This window comes from Anoplolepis gracilipes, chromosome 2, assembly GCF_047496725.1.
Source record: "Anoplolepis gracilipes chromosome 2, ASM4749672v1, whole genome shotgun sequence".
Taxonomy (NCBI): domain Eukaryota; kingdom Metazoa; phylum Arthropoda; class Insecta; order Hymenoptera; family Formicidae; genus Anoplolepis; species Anoplolepis gracilipes.
In genome coordinates this window covers 5128417-5142425 of record NC_132971.1, presented here as the reverse complement: position 1 = coordinate 5142425, position 14009 = coordinate 5128417, and the positions used below count along the sequence as shown (strand labels likewise).

General features: G+C 29.8%; 1 protein-coding gene across 2 annotated transcripts in view; it reads right to left on the bottom strand.

Moving 5' to 3' along the window:
• If (integrin subunit alpha inflated) overlaps positions 1-14009 on the bottom strand; it is a 78735-nt gene that overhangs the window by 14769 nt on the left and 49957 nt on the right. For both annotated transcript variants that reach the window (XM_072910593.1, XM_072910594.1), the window contains exon 6: positions 10856-10917. In XM_072910593.1, the coding sequence (XP_072766694.1) occupies positions 10856-10917 (62 nt within the window). The remainder of the gene's footprint in view (positions 1-10855; positions 10918-14009) is intronic.

Here is a 14009-nt window from a genome sequence, read left to right as displayed (position 1 = left end):
AGTAACTTAAAGTAATAATTTAAAATATAATAGAAAATTATTTTTAAACATATGTGGACATAAATATAGTTAATGAAATTGATTCACTACGATTAAACAACCGGAAGATTTTTTACGATTTTTAACAAAATAAAAAAAAGAATCAAACACAGGAGGAAGATACTGATAAAAAGCGCCATGGAAAAGCGTTATAATCATAGTACCGATGGCGAAGATGTGCACTTCATGGTGAAGAAAGAGCATGTCCAGGTTCGTTTTATTCTGCTTATCACGAGAAACGACGACCGTTTATAAAACAATGCAAGCCGAGAGGACCCTACGTGTAGGTGGCCTCCTCGCGACGTCGCCCGACGCTGAACACGGAACACGGTGACAGAACGAAATGTCCGAGCCTTAAATGGCCACCTGAAACTCCTGCTGTTTGCTTTCCTTATGGCTGCTCGCTCTTTCTCTCCGATTTCTTTCTCCGCAACCGACTGCGAGATATCACGCGTATATATATGTATGCACACTTTAAACCGTACGTAGACAATGTCGCCGTCACGAGAAATCTCTCCCTAGTGGCGCCAATTTTTCGCCTCGTCAGGATGTGTCGTTCTCGAGTGACGCGATAACGACACATGGAAAGGTTGCCTTTGGTTTTGTTGAATCAAGATAGTGGTAGAAATAGATATCCTTGAAGGAATGATTAACACATTGATGGAGAGTTATGAATATTTTTGTCATAATAAGAAATTTATTTCGTGTGACCTTTAAATCATGAAATATACTAACTTGCGTCTAACACGTGCTTCTGTATTGAAAATAAAAAAAAAAAAACAAATTCAATTATCATCTTATTATCTTTTTACATATTTTTATTCAGTTTTTTATTATTTATTGCTTTTAAGGATAATTTTTACAGATAGAGAAAGACTCTTATTTTGTAATATTCAATAAAGCTTTCGAAAGTACGTACATATCTGCAGTGAATAAATACTGCAAGTATATCCGCTTGCGAAAATTTACTTACAATAGTGTTAGGATTACAGAACAACCCGATGGAAATGCATTAATGATATCGTAAATTCTCTGTTTCAATAGAATTATTGCATGGTGTTGTTCGTAACACTGGAACAATCACAAGCTGTCATTGGCTCTAATAGACTTATTGCGATTGCTTATCTGAATTCAAGGAAAAACGTATCTGCTGCGTTCCTCCTAATCGTTGTAACCAAACCAACAATCTACAAATTCCTCTTATGGCATAAACGAAAAAGACATAAGAACTAACTCAGCGAACATTATGTTATCAAAAAGAGCTCTTCAAGTATTCAGGATTGAGAGTTGGACATCCGATGATGCAACTTAAAGGTAATATAATGATGTCAATAAGTTGTTTAATGCGTCAATTTTAGAGGAAAAAAATACATAAATGATATCTAAAAAAGTATTAGAATCTGGCTTTCTTATAAATATAAAGAAAATGTTAACATTAGGAATTACTATTTATAGTATTTATAATATTTATTAGTATTTCACTATTTAAAATATTTGGCTAACATAATTAAAAATAATTAAATTTAAATTAAATAATTAACTAATTTAATTTATGAAACTAAAAATGTTATTTATATGTGGAAATTAACTTTTATATCGTATATCTTATTGTTAAATAGACAGTAACAAATAATTTCGTTTAAGAATAAGAACGTTTTTTTTTTATAATGTTTTATATTCTTGATATATTCTTTATTGAATTTATGATCATAGTTTACTTTGTAAATCTGTGCTTGAAGACTTTAATACGTTAAGTTCTTAAAATTGTTTAATTTAAATAAAATAATTGCGCACCAATTACAGCGCTTGGCTCTTATTTGTCCATTATTTTGTTAATGTTTTGTTTTAAAAGCCTTCATTTATTTCTTTTCTTGTGTCCTTTTTTCAACGAGCGAATTAATATTTTATGTCTCACTGACGTATGTCGTCTGATAAGGTATTAAGTAATAAACTGTGTTAAGGCATTAAGAAGCAGGATGTAACTTGATTAGTAAAATTAACATATATTGTTCTATAGTGCTTGGCAAGCCAAAAAAATGATTACTTAATACAGCTTTATACTTTCGAAGGCTCCAATCTTCGTTGATGCGTTGGTTAAATAGATAAAAAAACTCTTTGATAAAAAGGTAAAGTGTCATTATACACTCGGCGGAGGAATTAAAAAAGAAATACATTTCTAACTGATCGTGTTAGTATAAAAGTTTTTCGAAGCCTTTTAGACAAGATAGATACTTTATTTGTATTCTAGGATCCCTAGAAATATCAACTATCAAAAGTGAAAATGATTTTGTTATCCATGCACTCGTATATGCGATTCAGGTTGGCGCCAAACTCGCATTTCAATACACAATGGCTTCTCTATTTATTGTCCTGCAAATATTAATATCTGTGAGTCGTGGTCGGACATCGGGCCAAGCGATTCACACGGTCCGGAAACAATGGACCCTCCTCCTCGTCGACCAAACAATGTCAAACGTGCGACCGAGTCACGTGCACGCCCAGCAGCGATTCGCGTCCCGACATAGGTGCTTGACGACGCGGGTGCAACAGACGTAACTTTTGTGTTCTGGCGCCATCCATTCCTAAACCCCTTTCACCGAACTGATTGTGAGCCGAGGGACGCATCGAGCCGTTCTGCTCGTCGAACACGAAGAATGCGTTTTTCGATGTGCCGAAAGGTGAATCAAAGGTCGAGCCGATCGATTCGTCCGTCTTTCAAATTGCGCGATTCGTGCAAATGAGAAGACAATGATCAATGCGTTTCTCGCGTGAGAAGTAATTAACATAGATAGTAAAATAAAAGGTTAAAAAATGTATGCACGTTTGTTAGATAATTTTTAACTTTTAGATACGTGAATATATTTAGCTCGTAAATATTAAATATTGGTTAAGATTTAATTAAAATATTAATAATATTAAAATATTAATTAATAAAATTCATTTTATTGCGCATATAATTAACCCTTATTCCGTACTGATGGATCATTTTTGTTTGTGATTTTTCTAACAACGTCAATTTCTCGAAAACAAATAATCATAAAATAATATATTTAAGTAAATTATTATTTTAGTCTTTATTTAGAATGTTTAAAAAAGATATATACATTTTTTCAGATTTTTTAAAACACTTTTACATATTAATAAACTTATCGAAAATACGCTGACCTACCTGTATAGTTAAAAGGTGCCAAAAATAAAAATACGGAGTAAGGGTTAATAATTATGCACATATTTAGATATGTATAGATATTCTGAATTATAATTATAGTTTTTTTGTTAATGTCTCAAACAAAAAAAAAGTTATATAATTTATTTTTATCATATTTTTCTTAACAAATTTTATATTTTGAGATAAATTTGAGTTTAATAAAACAAAAACAAATATATATTATTAAATTCTTTTCGAAACATAATTACGAGAAGTATCGAGAAATAATTCGTTATAATCGTTATAACTGGCGATTAAATAACTTTTGATAAATGACTACAACTGTTGTATTATGTATTTAGTCATTTTTAATTTCAACTAATTGTAAGAATCAATAGGAATAAAAGTTATAAACTCGCGCATCATTGATTCTTACAATTCTTCGTAATTATTTCTTTAATAATATTTGAAATTAAATATATTTCGATATTTTAAAAGAAACGGTAAATATAAAGGCACGCCCAAAAAAAATTTTTTTTACATTGGTAACATAATAATACAAATTCTTTACATTTTATCAAATAAATATTATCAGAATTCATTAAAATGGTTACGCCGCAAAATCTTTGCAAAATGCAAAATGTGAAAGCGAAATACAATTTCAAAGTAAATTCGTCATTTAGAAATTTCGCATAATTAAACTTAGTAAAATATTAAAATTATTGAAATTGTGGTATAATATAAAATACCATGTAATTTACATAATTTATTAGCTATACATATAATAATATTTAATCACTCGATTTTTCCGCAATTTGCAAATTAACTTTAAAAGAAAAATTTACAAATTAAAAGGAATATAAAATATATAAATATTATATAGTATAACTTAAATACAATGAAATAAAAAGAGAAAAAGTTCACTATCGAAACTAGAGAATTATTAAAATTAATTAATAAATTATGTTTAACTCATATAGCGTGAAAAAATATTATATTTAGCTCAGCGAAAAACATTCAATTGTCTCGACAGCTTATTCAACGTGAGTTGATAAAATGTCATTCATATGAAATAATCAATATATATATATATAATTATTTTATCAAAATTAATTACTAGTCGTCAGATTCAAAGTTATAAACTCATAGTAAACTAAAAAATATTCAAAAGAATTTCTTATTTTAAATACACAAAAGAATAATACTAAATTTAACAAATAACAGTGTTTGGAAGAGTTATAAAAATCTAATTGTATATGCCATTCACATTTAAACTTGAACGTACGCTTGCTATTTGTCATATATAAAGAAAGGGACTGATAATAATATAATTTGTACCACAAAAATATTCAATAAAACTTTTTCAAATATATTAAAGTATATATATATATATATATATATATATGTATACATAATTAAATAAATATATATATATATATATATAATTTTAAAACAAATTTTTTAATTGTTAATTATTTTAGTGCACACTGACGATGAGAAATTCATTATAATATATATATATATAATTAAACATTAAAAAAATATTTTTATTAAATATATAAAAGACATTGTTTTACTTAATTTTTTTTATTAATATATTATCTATTTGTATATCAATGTGATGATTTAGTATTTATGCGTCTTGTAAATAGTTTGGAAGAATTGAATTTTCTTTCGCTTAAATGTACGACTAGTATTTAATCTTTTTTGCACATTCTCATTTCAAATAGTAGTCAAAATATTATTGTTAAAATTACATTAAAAATTCTAACTTAATCGATTAAAACACATTTATTTTATGAAACATATATGTAAATTTTATGAACATATATATAAAAAGTATTGGAGAAAAAAATCTGAATTTAATTTAAAAGTTTTACTTAATTTGTTAGAATTTCCAGTGTTTCTTGGTACATAGCGACTATTATAAATTTCAAATCAGTTATATAAATTATTAATTTAAAAAAATGTTATTATTTACATTTTATGTTACTCAAAACTTATGTTTAAAAATCATTTTAAGTAAAATAAAAAATTATTGTTAATTTGGTCGTCTAATCTCAAAAATGTGAAGAAATGATTTATAAAATCTTTTTAACATTTACGTATGAAATACTCATATTTCATTTTACATATATCAGACTAATAAAATAATAATAAGTTCTGTTTTATTGATGAAATAAAAAATTTACAAACTTGTTTGGTTTGATATTGAGTTTGTTGTTGAGTTTCTTTCCATACAAATATAATGTCAAATGTTTTCAATTTTATTGTTTAATTCTGATGAACTTATACTATGTTTTCTTCAATACTTTCGATATTTTCTGCGCGTCTAATACTTTCTAGTTGTTCTTGAGGTTTGTCCTTCAACTGATCCGTAAGTGCTGATAAATTCTGTCAAATTGCCTGGGGGAACATGTTCTTCTATTGCATCGCGCATCATGGTTAAAAATGTTTCCGAATGTTTCGACTTTGAAGGTTTAACATCAGATGGATTGGTCTCATCATCTCTTTGGACATTTTGCAAAATCTCATTCGGAACCTTCTCCTATTATAACGTTTATTAATTCTACACAGCCAATTCTATTAACCAATTCCGTTGCATCATACATCATATTTAAAAATCTTCAAAGAATATTTCTCTTTCTACAATATTCTCCCTGCTTCTATTATTTTTCTGTTGTTGTTGATATTTTTCTTCTTCTTCATAATAGTTGAGCATCTCAGAAATTTCATTAAAGTCGGTGTTGCTGCGCAGTGTACTTTTAATTGCTATATTTGATTTGTTTGAGTCTTCAATTGGATTATTTTTTTCTGCTTTGTTTTCTTCAATATTTTTAATGTTTCCTGTGCCTTCAGTAATTTCAACACTTACAATATTTTGCTGTTGGTTTTGATATTCTTCTCTTCCAGATTTTCCACTAGAACTTAGCACTTTAGGTATTTCCTTAAGAACGATGTCTTCCTCTATTACATTTTTAATTGACGTTGCAGCATCAGATTGATCGGTATCATCATCTCTTTGCAAAATTTTAGATGGGATGTAAAAATTTGGCCCACTATAACGTTTCTTAATTCTCCATAGCCAGCTTTCTTTTTCCTTCTCTGAGAATGGTTCACTAAACTTGCTTATAAGGTTCAATATTTTATCCATAAGTATTTCGTGTGTAACTGTATGTCCTGTTTTTTTCTGTTTTATTAACCATTTAAATAGTTGTTCATCCAAATCAGATAGATTGGTCTCATCACCTCTTTGATCAAAATATTGCAAAATATCAGGTTTCATTAGAGTCTCATGACATTTTTTAAATTTTTTCAGCCATCTTCTTTTTCCATTATCTGTTAATGGTCCACCAAACTCGTTTATAAGTCGGTTGGTTTTATTCCTAAGCATCTCGTGTGAAATTTTATCTTCTGATATTATCAATTCTAGCAACCAATTAAGCAATTGTTTATCCACTTCTTCATTCCGAAAAGAGCTAATCGACACCCATGGTTGTAACGTTGTATATTGTATATTGTAACGTTTTTCAAATTTTCGCAGCCAGTCCCATAGGCTTTTTCTTGATGGTCCTCCAAATCTATTTATGATTTCTTGTGTTTTCTCATAAAGTAGCTTCTGGGTAATTGTGTTTCCTAATGTTTTATGTTCTAGATACCATTTCTTCAATTGATCGGTCAAATCTTTATACTTATACATTTCTCTTTTTGTTTCCAGGTTCATTTCTTGTTTCACTGATTCAAATTTCTTATTACGCTTTATTTGTCTAACAGTAGTTTCATGAATTTTATACTCAGCAGCAATTTTAATTGAATCGATACCTGCATTCGCTTGCTGGTGAATTTCAACGCGCTCTTGATGTGAAAGCTGAGTTGGTTTCTTTCTCGTTTTACACTTGGATGCCACGAGTTTTTAAAATTTTTATATTTTTTATATTTAAAATTATTTTTCACAAAACTTTGTTTCACTGTTATTGACTTCAGAAAGACTTCGAAAACTTTTCATAACACATGAGGTTTTAAAGCTACAAATTATGTTAGTAACTGAAAGTTGTCACTTGAGAAGAACTTTCCGAACAAACATAAATAAAAACATTGTTTAAAAGTATATCGACTCATCAACAGCAATGTTTTCGTTTTCTCGATATTTACTGTTTACGTATAGTGTGATATCTGCTAGGATATTATTGCTTACGATTTATAATAAGTTAAATTTAAGATGATAAAGCTATCAAGACAACATAGTTGAGCACACATATAAATACACAAGCTGAATAAATTTTTATTAACATAAAAATTGAAGATTAATAGATCCGTTAAATTAAAAATTACAATATAACTACACCAATTGATGAGAAAATAATTACTAATGAAATAGAATAATTTAAATATTAAAAATTAGTAATATAAGGAAATAATATTCATATTATTAATATAATTATAAAACTTATCAAAGGACAAAAATAAAATAAATTATAATTTTTTAATTAACAACATTGAAAGAGACTTCAAATATCTATCTTTATGTGCCTTTCATATTTAAACTCAAAAGACTTATATGTATTGCGTAATAAACTGTATGAATTGTGCGCAAATTAATTGTATGAATTATATAAACTTTTTGCAAGTAAAACGTGAATCAACGAATCTTCTTAAGAGGAGGAGCAGACGTCTAGAAGGCATCGGGCATTAGCAGAGCAACTCTGAAGTGAACATACTTTTATTTGTATATTAGTGTCGTATAAATCGCGTACAAGCATTAACTCGATTCGTTTATTTAAATGATTTAGACAAAAGATAATTAGGAAGAAATACTTTTATATGTAAATCTTATAAAAAAAAGTTTCGATTAAAAAAAACGGCAAACTTTATATATATGTTTATAATATTATATTATGTTATTGCACATTTAATCATCTAATACATTTTTGTTTTTCAAAATAAAAAACATAAAATAATAACATTTAAAAAAAATCAATTATAAATTAATTTAAAAAAAATTGTTGATAAAAATTAAAAAATTTAATTTAATTAAAAAAAGTAAAAAATTAACTTATATTGCAAAATTTTTATTATGCTAATTAAAACAATTACAATATCTAAATTCGTATAAACTAAAAATAAAAATGCTAGAAATAATTTATTTTAATTACAATATTATCCAAACAATGATGATTGTTTCTTAAAATGTAAGTTCATAAATCGTAACATAGCATCATCTTACTAATTGATTTACTTCAAATCTAATTCAGAACGATTTCTCTATAAAGATCTTAATGTAAGAATAAGTTCCTAAAGAAACTTAAGAACATATATTTCAATCATCGAATCACGAATTGCGCACCAAGTTGGTCGGAAAGTCAGTCGCATCGATTAATAGTGATCGGCTATCGATCGATCTCATCAAGATTGTCCGTCCGATAAGTCGTAGTACTAAATACAACGATTGGTAATGGTTTAAACAGCAAGGGGGATTTAACGCAAAGATCGATGGTCGATTCCGTTCTCGATGGCGTCGAGAGAAAGGATCTTTAAATCACGTTCGTCGAGATTTAGTATACGAGAATTTCGTAATGAGTTGTGCCGCATAATAGGGTTTGTTTGCCGAAATGAGAGTAGACAAAATGACTTCTTTTATTTTCAATGAGATAAACTTACTCATTACTCAACAACTCTTCATACTTACGTTAAAATTGTCAACATATATATGTATTTAATTTTTTTTACTAATCTATATATACTTAATTTTTTTAATTAATATATTTAATTTCACATTTTGTTACTGCAATACGAATCACAGAATTGAATGGCACGTTGACTCGGTATGTAAAAGAAATAAATAAAAATTTATTTTTATAATAGAGCGTTTAAGAGAAATCTTTTTCATAGAAAAAATGATATTAAAGATGTCAAACTTATCTCGCTTTAACATTTTTTATAGATCTTAGCACTTTAAATATATAATATTTATATTATATATATACACTATAGGATGAGATACATTATTGTTAAATTTATTTTTACTATTGTTGGAAATTTCTACCGTTTTAAAGCGAAATTGTAAAAATAGAGCGAAAATATCGGTCTAAAGCAGCTATCAAATATATTTTATCACATCTGCAATATGCAATATATGCAAGCACATACTCGATTAGGATTGAGCGCGGGCGGAGTATTAACATTGAATGCTGAAACCGAGTTAGGAGTCAGACATGCATTCGCGACATGCATTAAACATCTGCTATATAGTCGTGCAATTCTGAATTATACATCCGTTACAAGATAACCAGGCTGAATGTCCATGAAATTGTCTTACTATTTCTTTGGCGCAATCGAAGCCGTTTCGCTGCGCGATAACGCTACTTGTGTCAGATTTCTTACCGTAAAAGAGAGAGATTAGATCGTGGATTATATACGAAAAACATGGCAATATATAAATATGTTACGGCGTAATGACATCATTAATGTTTTGAAAAAATTGTGAAAATAATTTTTTCCTTTAACAAAAGATGATTATTGTATTTTTCACTAATATTTTTAAATGTCAAAAATAAAACTTCACACTTTTTTTATAATATATTATTTAACGCTTTTATTCCCTTATTTCTGTATTAAATTGTCTTTATAAGCTTATATTAAAATATTGCTTAAAAGAATAAATGTTAAATTACAAAATTTTGTATATACTGTGACTGTAAATTAAAGAATCTATCGATAGAAAATATGTAATTTATGCAATGTTCTGTAAATACAAATTGCATTAAAACATCAAACTGAAAATGAACGATATTTCTAATAAATATATCTAAATATTTTTGCAAAGAAAAAAAAAATTTGGCTGCAATTCGTGAAATTTTTGCATCAAAACTTTTAAGTAAGATAAGAATGATCATTGCGTCGATAGGTGAAAGCAGCTACCGATTTGTCGGCGGTTGTTGCCGATATTTATTGCAACGTGGGTCGCGAGATGAAGTGAACATATCAGCGCGTAGAGATTATGCAGGTGTAACAAACAACCCACGTTCGCCGGAGATGCATCTCGGATGAAAAGCGAACAAAAGGCGCGAAGCAAAGACGCCTACGGTCCTGGCCGATTCGGGCCCGCGATCTCTGTCGGTCGCCGAAGAATCGGAACTTCAGACAAGACAATCGTATACGAGAGAGAAAGCCGCGACGATTGGCTCCGCTGCACCATGCACGGATGTGCCATGGCACGAATACGAATGCCCGGAACGCACGACGAAGGTGCGGGAGGTAGGAATTCGCATTCCTGGCCATATTCGGCCCTCGCCAGCATCCCCTCGTTTCTAACGCTTTCAGGACGTCGCAACCACCGAGACAAGCGTTACGATGTTATGGCGTATTTACATTCGCGCGATGCACTTTCGATTGTCATTTAAATTGCTAAGTTACACGCGGATCTTTCATATCATCTCGGAATGTTAAGATCCGTTGAATACATTTTGAAATAATATAATTTCTAATGTCAACTGGTATTTAAAATAAAGTAATAGATGTTTAAGAACTTGAATATAAAAGTATTAAACTTTACATTTTTTCTTTTAAATTAATATTTTCGTGATAATATTTTACGTGTAAAAAAATTTTAACAATTTTATTATTCTCAAGTCGTGAACAAGAAAATTAACAAAGTATTGTTTGACTTACCTTAGATATCGCGGCTCCTAAACCAGCTTGACAAGAACCCTGCCTGTGATAGCCCCAGTACCCTAAAACGGAAACGGACAATTATACTATTACGTTCTTCACTCTTTCAAACATAGGCATATCTCGGTAGTTTAAATAATTTTTCTTTGCGCACTTTGCACATGATAATTCTTAACATTTTCTAATCATTGATTATAAATAAGAAATCAAAAATACACAATACATATAAAGAAGCACTACTTTTTTCCACTTTAAAAATATAAATATTTATTTTAAAGTTCAATATTGATAAAAATAAAACAAGTTATAAAAATATTAATTAAATATTATTATAAAACCATTAAAATACTTTTGACGAAGTAGAACAGAAAACTTAATAGGAACATTTTTTTAGTAAAATTTTTTCAAAGCAAAATTATTTCAAAAGTTTTCCAAAAAAAAAAAAATAATTTTATCATTATTCAGATTAGAGTCACTTTGGAGCTGTATTACGGATATAAGGAAGTTTCGCGTTTATCGTAATTGCGTGTGTAATGCGTATATGTTCTTGGTGTTCCATGCGTTATCTACTAGGAAATGAAGTGGTATCGCCTTAAAGACTCGGCTGCACGCATAAGCAAAAGTAGTGCGTATATATACGCGTCATTAAACCCAGATTGATCTTTCGCCCTGACGCCTTTGCGATTCGTTTTCTTCATCCAAATCGTTGCGGCGAGGCGAAAGTGCAAGCTGCATGTTTTATCAAGAATTGTGAACAGCATCATCCGAGAAATGATCATCGAATATCTATGCTCGTTAACTAGATAACGCGACAGCACTTGTAGATACGGATAGTAATAAAAACAGGAAGGTCCATGAAGTTGACGATAATTTTACCGAAATTCCTTCGATTCGAACGTGAAACTACATATTACTTTAACATTTACTTCTAAACGTTAAAACGAAATTGATTATATCGCGATAAAGTTTGCTGAAAGGAATTTCGTGCTAAGGAAGAGTTAATATAGTAACGTAAAATAATATAGTTAATATAGTATCGTGTAAAAATAGAATTGTATGTGTGGTATGTAATGTAAACTTATAACATTAAAGAGAGAATTGTGTGTTATCTTGATTAATAAAACACTTTAAGAAGAGAAATTAGGTTATTGTTCCTAGAAATCGTACTGACAATGAGTATGAATGAGAGAAGATTATATTCGACAATATACAATAATTGAGTCATCTCGTAAAAATTCAATTATCTACGCGCAGATTAATGATATTCAATCCTTTTCAATTCATTCTTTTTAAAAGATAAAATCTCTTTGCCTTTCTAGTACATATTCATGTATTCGTAACTTATCGTTATCAATAATCATTATTAGTATTATCGTATTATCACTATATGTAACAAATGACAAGAATCAAAAGATAGCAATTTTATTCACTTAACTGTAATCACGACGATATAATTGCTGCCATTAATATCGATGCATATAATACATATAAATTTTTGCTAATTAAAATATAAATCTACGCAATTAATATGAGAACATAAATTTTTAGATATATCAATCTAATAAGAAATAACGAATAATTACAAATAATTCATAGCCACACGATAAAGGATTATTTGAAGCCTGAAGAATCAATTACACATATAAACGTTTATATTTATATCTTTTAATTAACTTTCAAATTAACAAGTTGTACAATTAGATCAACTTTATGATAAGATTGCAAAGCGAACAAACACGTAAGATATTACGAAAATCGGCCGTTGACGTGTCAGTCCTGTAATAAGCTGCCGATGATAACTGCAAGTAGCAAATTATCGGACCACAGAAGCCGACTGACAGGGTCAGTGCCATTCCGACGTGACTGCTGCAACGAACTGCATTACGCTCGCAAGAAAACGCGCGCCAGTATGTGAGAATATCCGGTGGCTCGGCCCGCGTCGTCCCATAGGACCCGGCCTTCTTCTATATACACATGTACATACATACGTATGTACGTTATGAACGCGACAGCAACGGGGCCCCACGACGGCCGATCGTTCACTTTAGACGAGCTGTCAGTCACGCAATTACATCAATCCGGTCGTCTTCGACCGATCCGGTCGTCTGCATCGCGCGACGAAAAAGCAAATATAAAACGAGTGATCGGCGCCACTCGGTGGTATGCATGTCGTTGTCGAAACACGCAGTGACGGATTCGTAAACTGATGAAAGTTTTAAGTCTCTGCAAATCCTCGCGAAATAATTTTGCTTAGAAAAAAATTGAGCAGATTTTTTTATTTAATCACCCGCCGTCTTTCAAAATTCCATTTTTTTTCTAAAATTTAGAAACTGCCATTAAAAATGTCAATAAAATATTATATGAAAGTAAATCTTGCTTTTTCATCTTACAAGAAATTAATAAGACACCACAGAGTGTGGTAATCGGCTAATTTTGTATATATGACGGTGTTAAAAGCGTCGAATCGGTATAATAATGGTATCATCGATGTAGTAACAACGGATGTGTTCGGCCACGATATCTTTAATGGTCGATCTATTTATAATCCGTCTCCTCTTCGCGCTTTGCAAGGATGTTATTCTCGTCGGTATAAGAGACTATTCTCCGTTCTCAAACTCGAGTCGGCACCAACGACAAGTGGAAGAGAGAAATTTTTTCGTTATCTAACAAGGAAAGTTGTTTTTGCGCGACTGCTCCTTTTTAATTTCGATGAACTTTGGATGTATCATGGATCATAATTCGAAATAAAAATATTCTTTCATGTGTTTTCATTTAAATAATGATTTGTTAATTTATTCTACTCGAGTTTAACAATATATATACATAAAAAGAACAACAAAAGATTTACGATAAAAAATTGAAAATGTGATCTTGGTCAGGAATATAATTTTGAAGTGTCTAATAAAGAAATCAGAGCATTGCAGGAGACGCGAGCTCGAGTTGTATGACCGACCCTTAATCGAGTTACGGGGAATGAATGGAGCTACTGTAATTCGTATTCCACGTGCATGTGTGCGCGCGTCGATGCGCGATTACATATCCTCAATATGCATTATCGGGTCACTCGTTTTATTTCAAAATAAAGTGACCGCGTTTACTGTAAAAATATATATATCCTTATATTGATTTCTACATCAACTTTATAATTAGATCA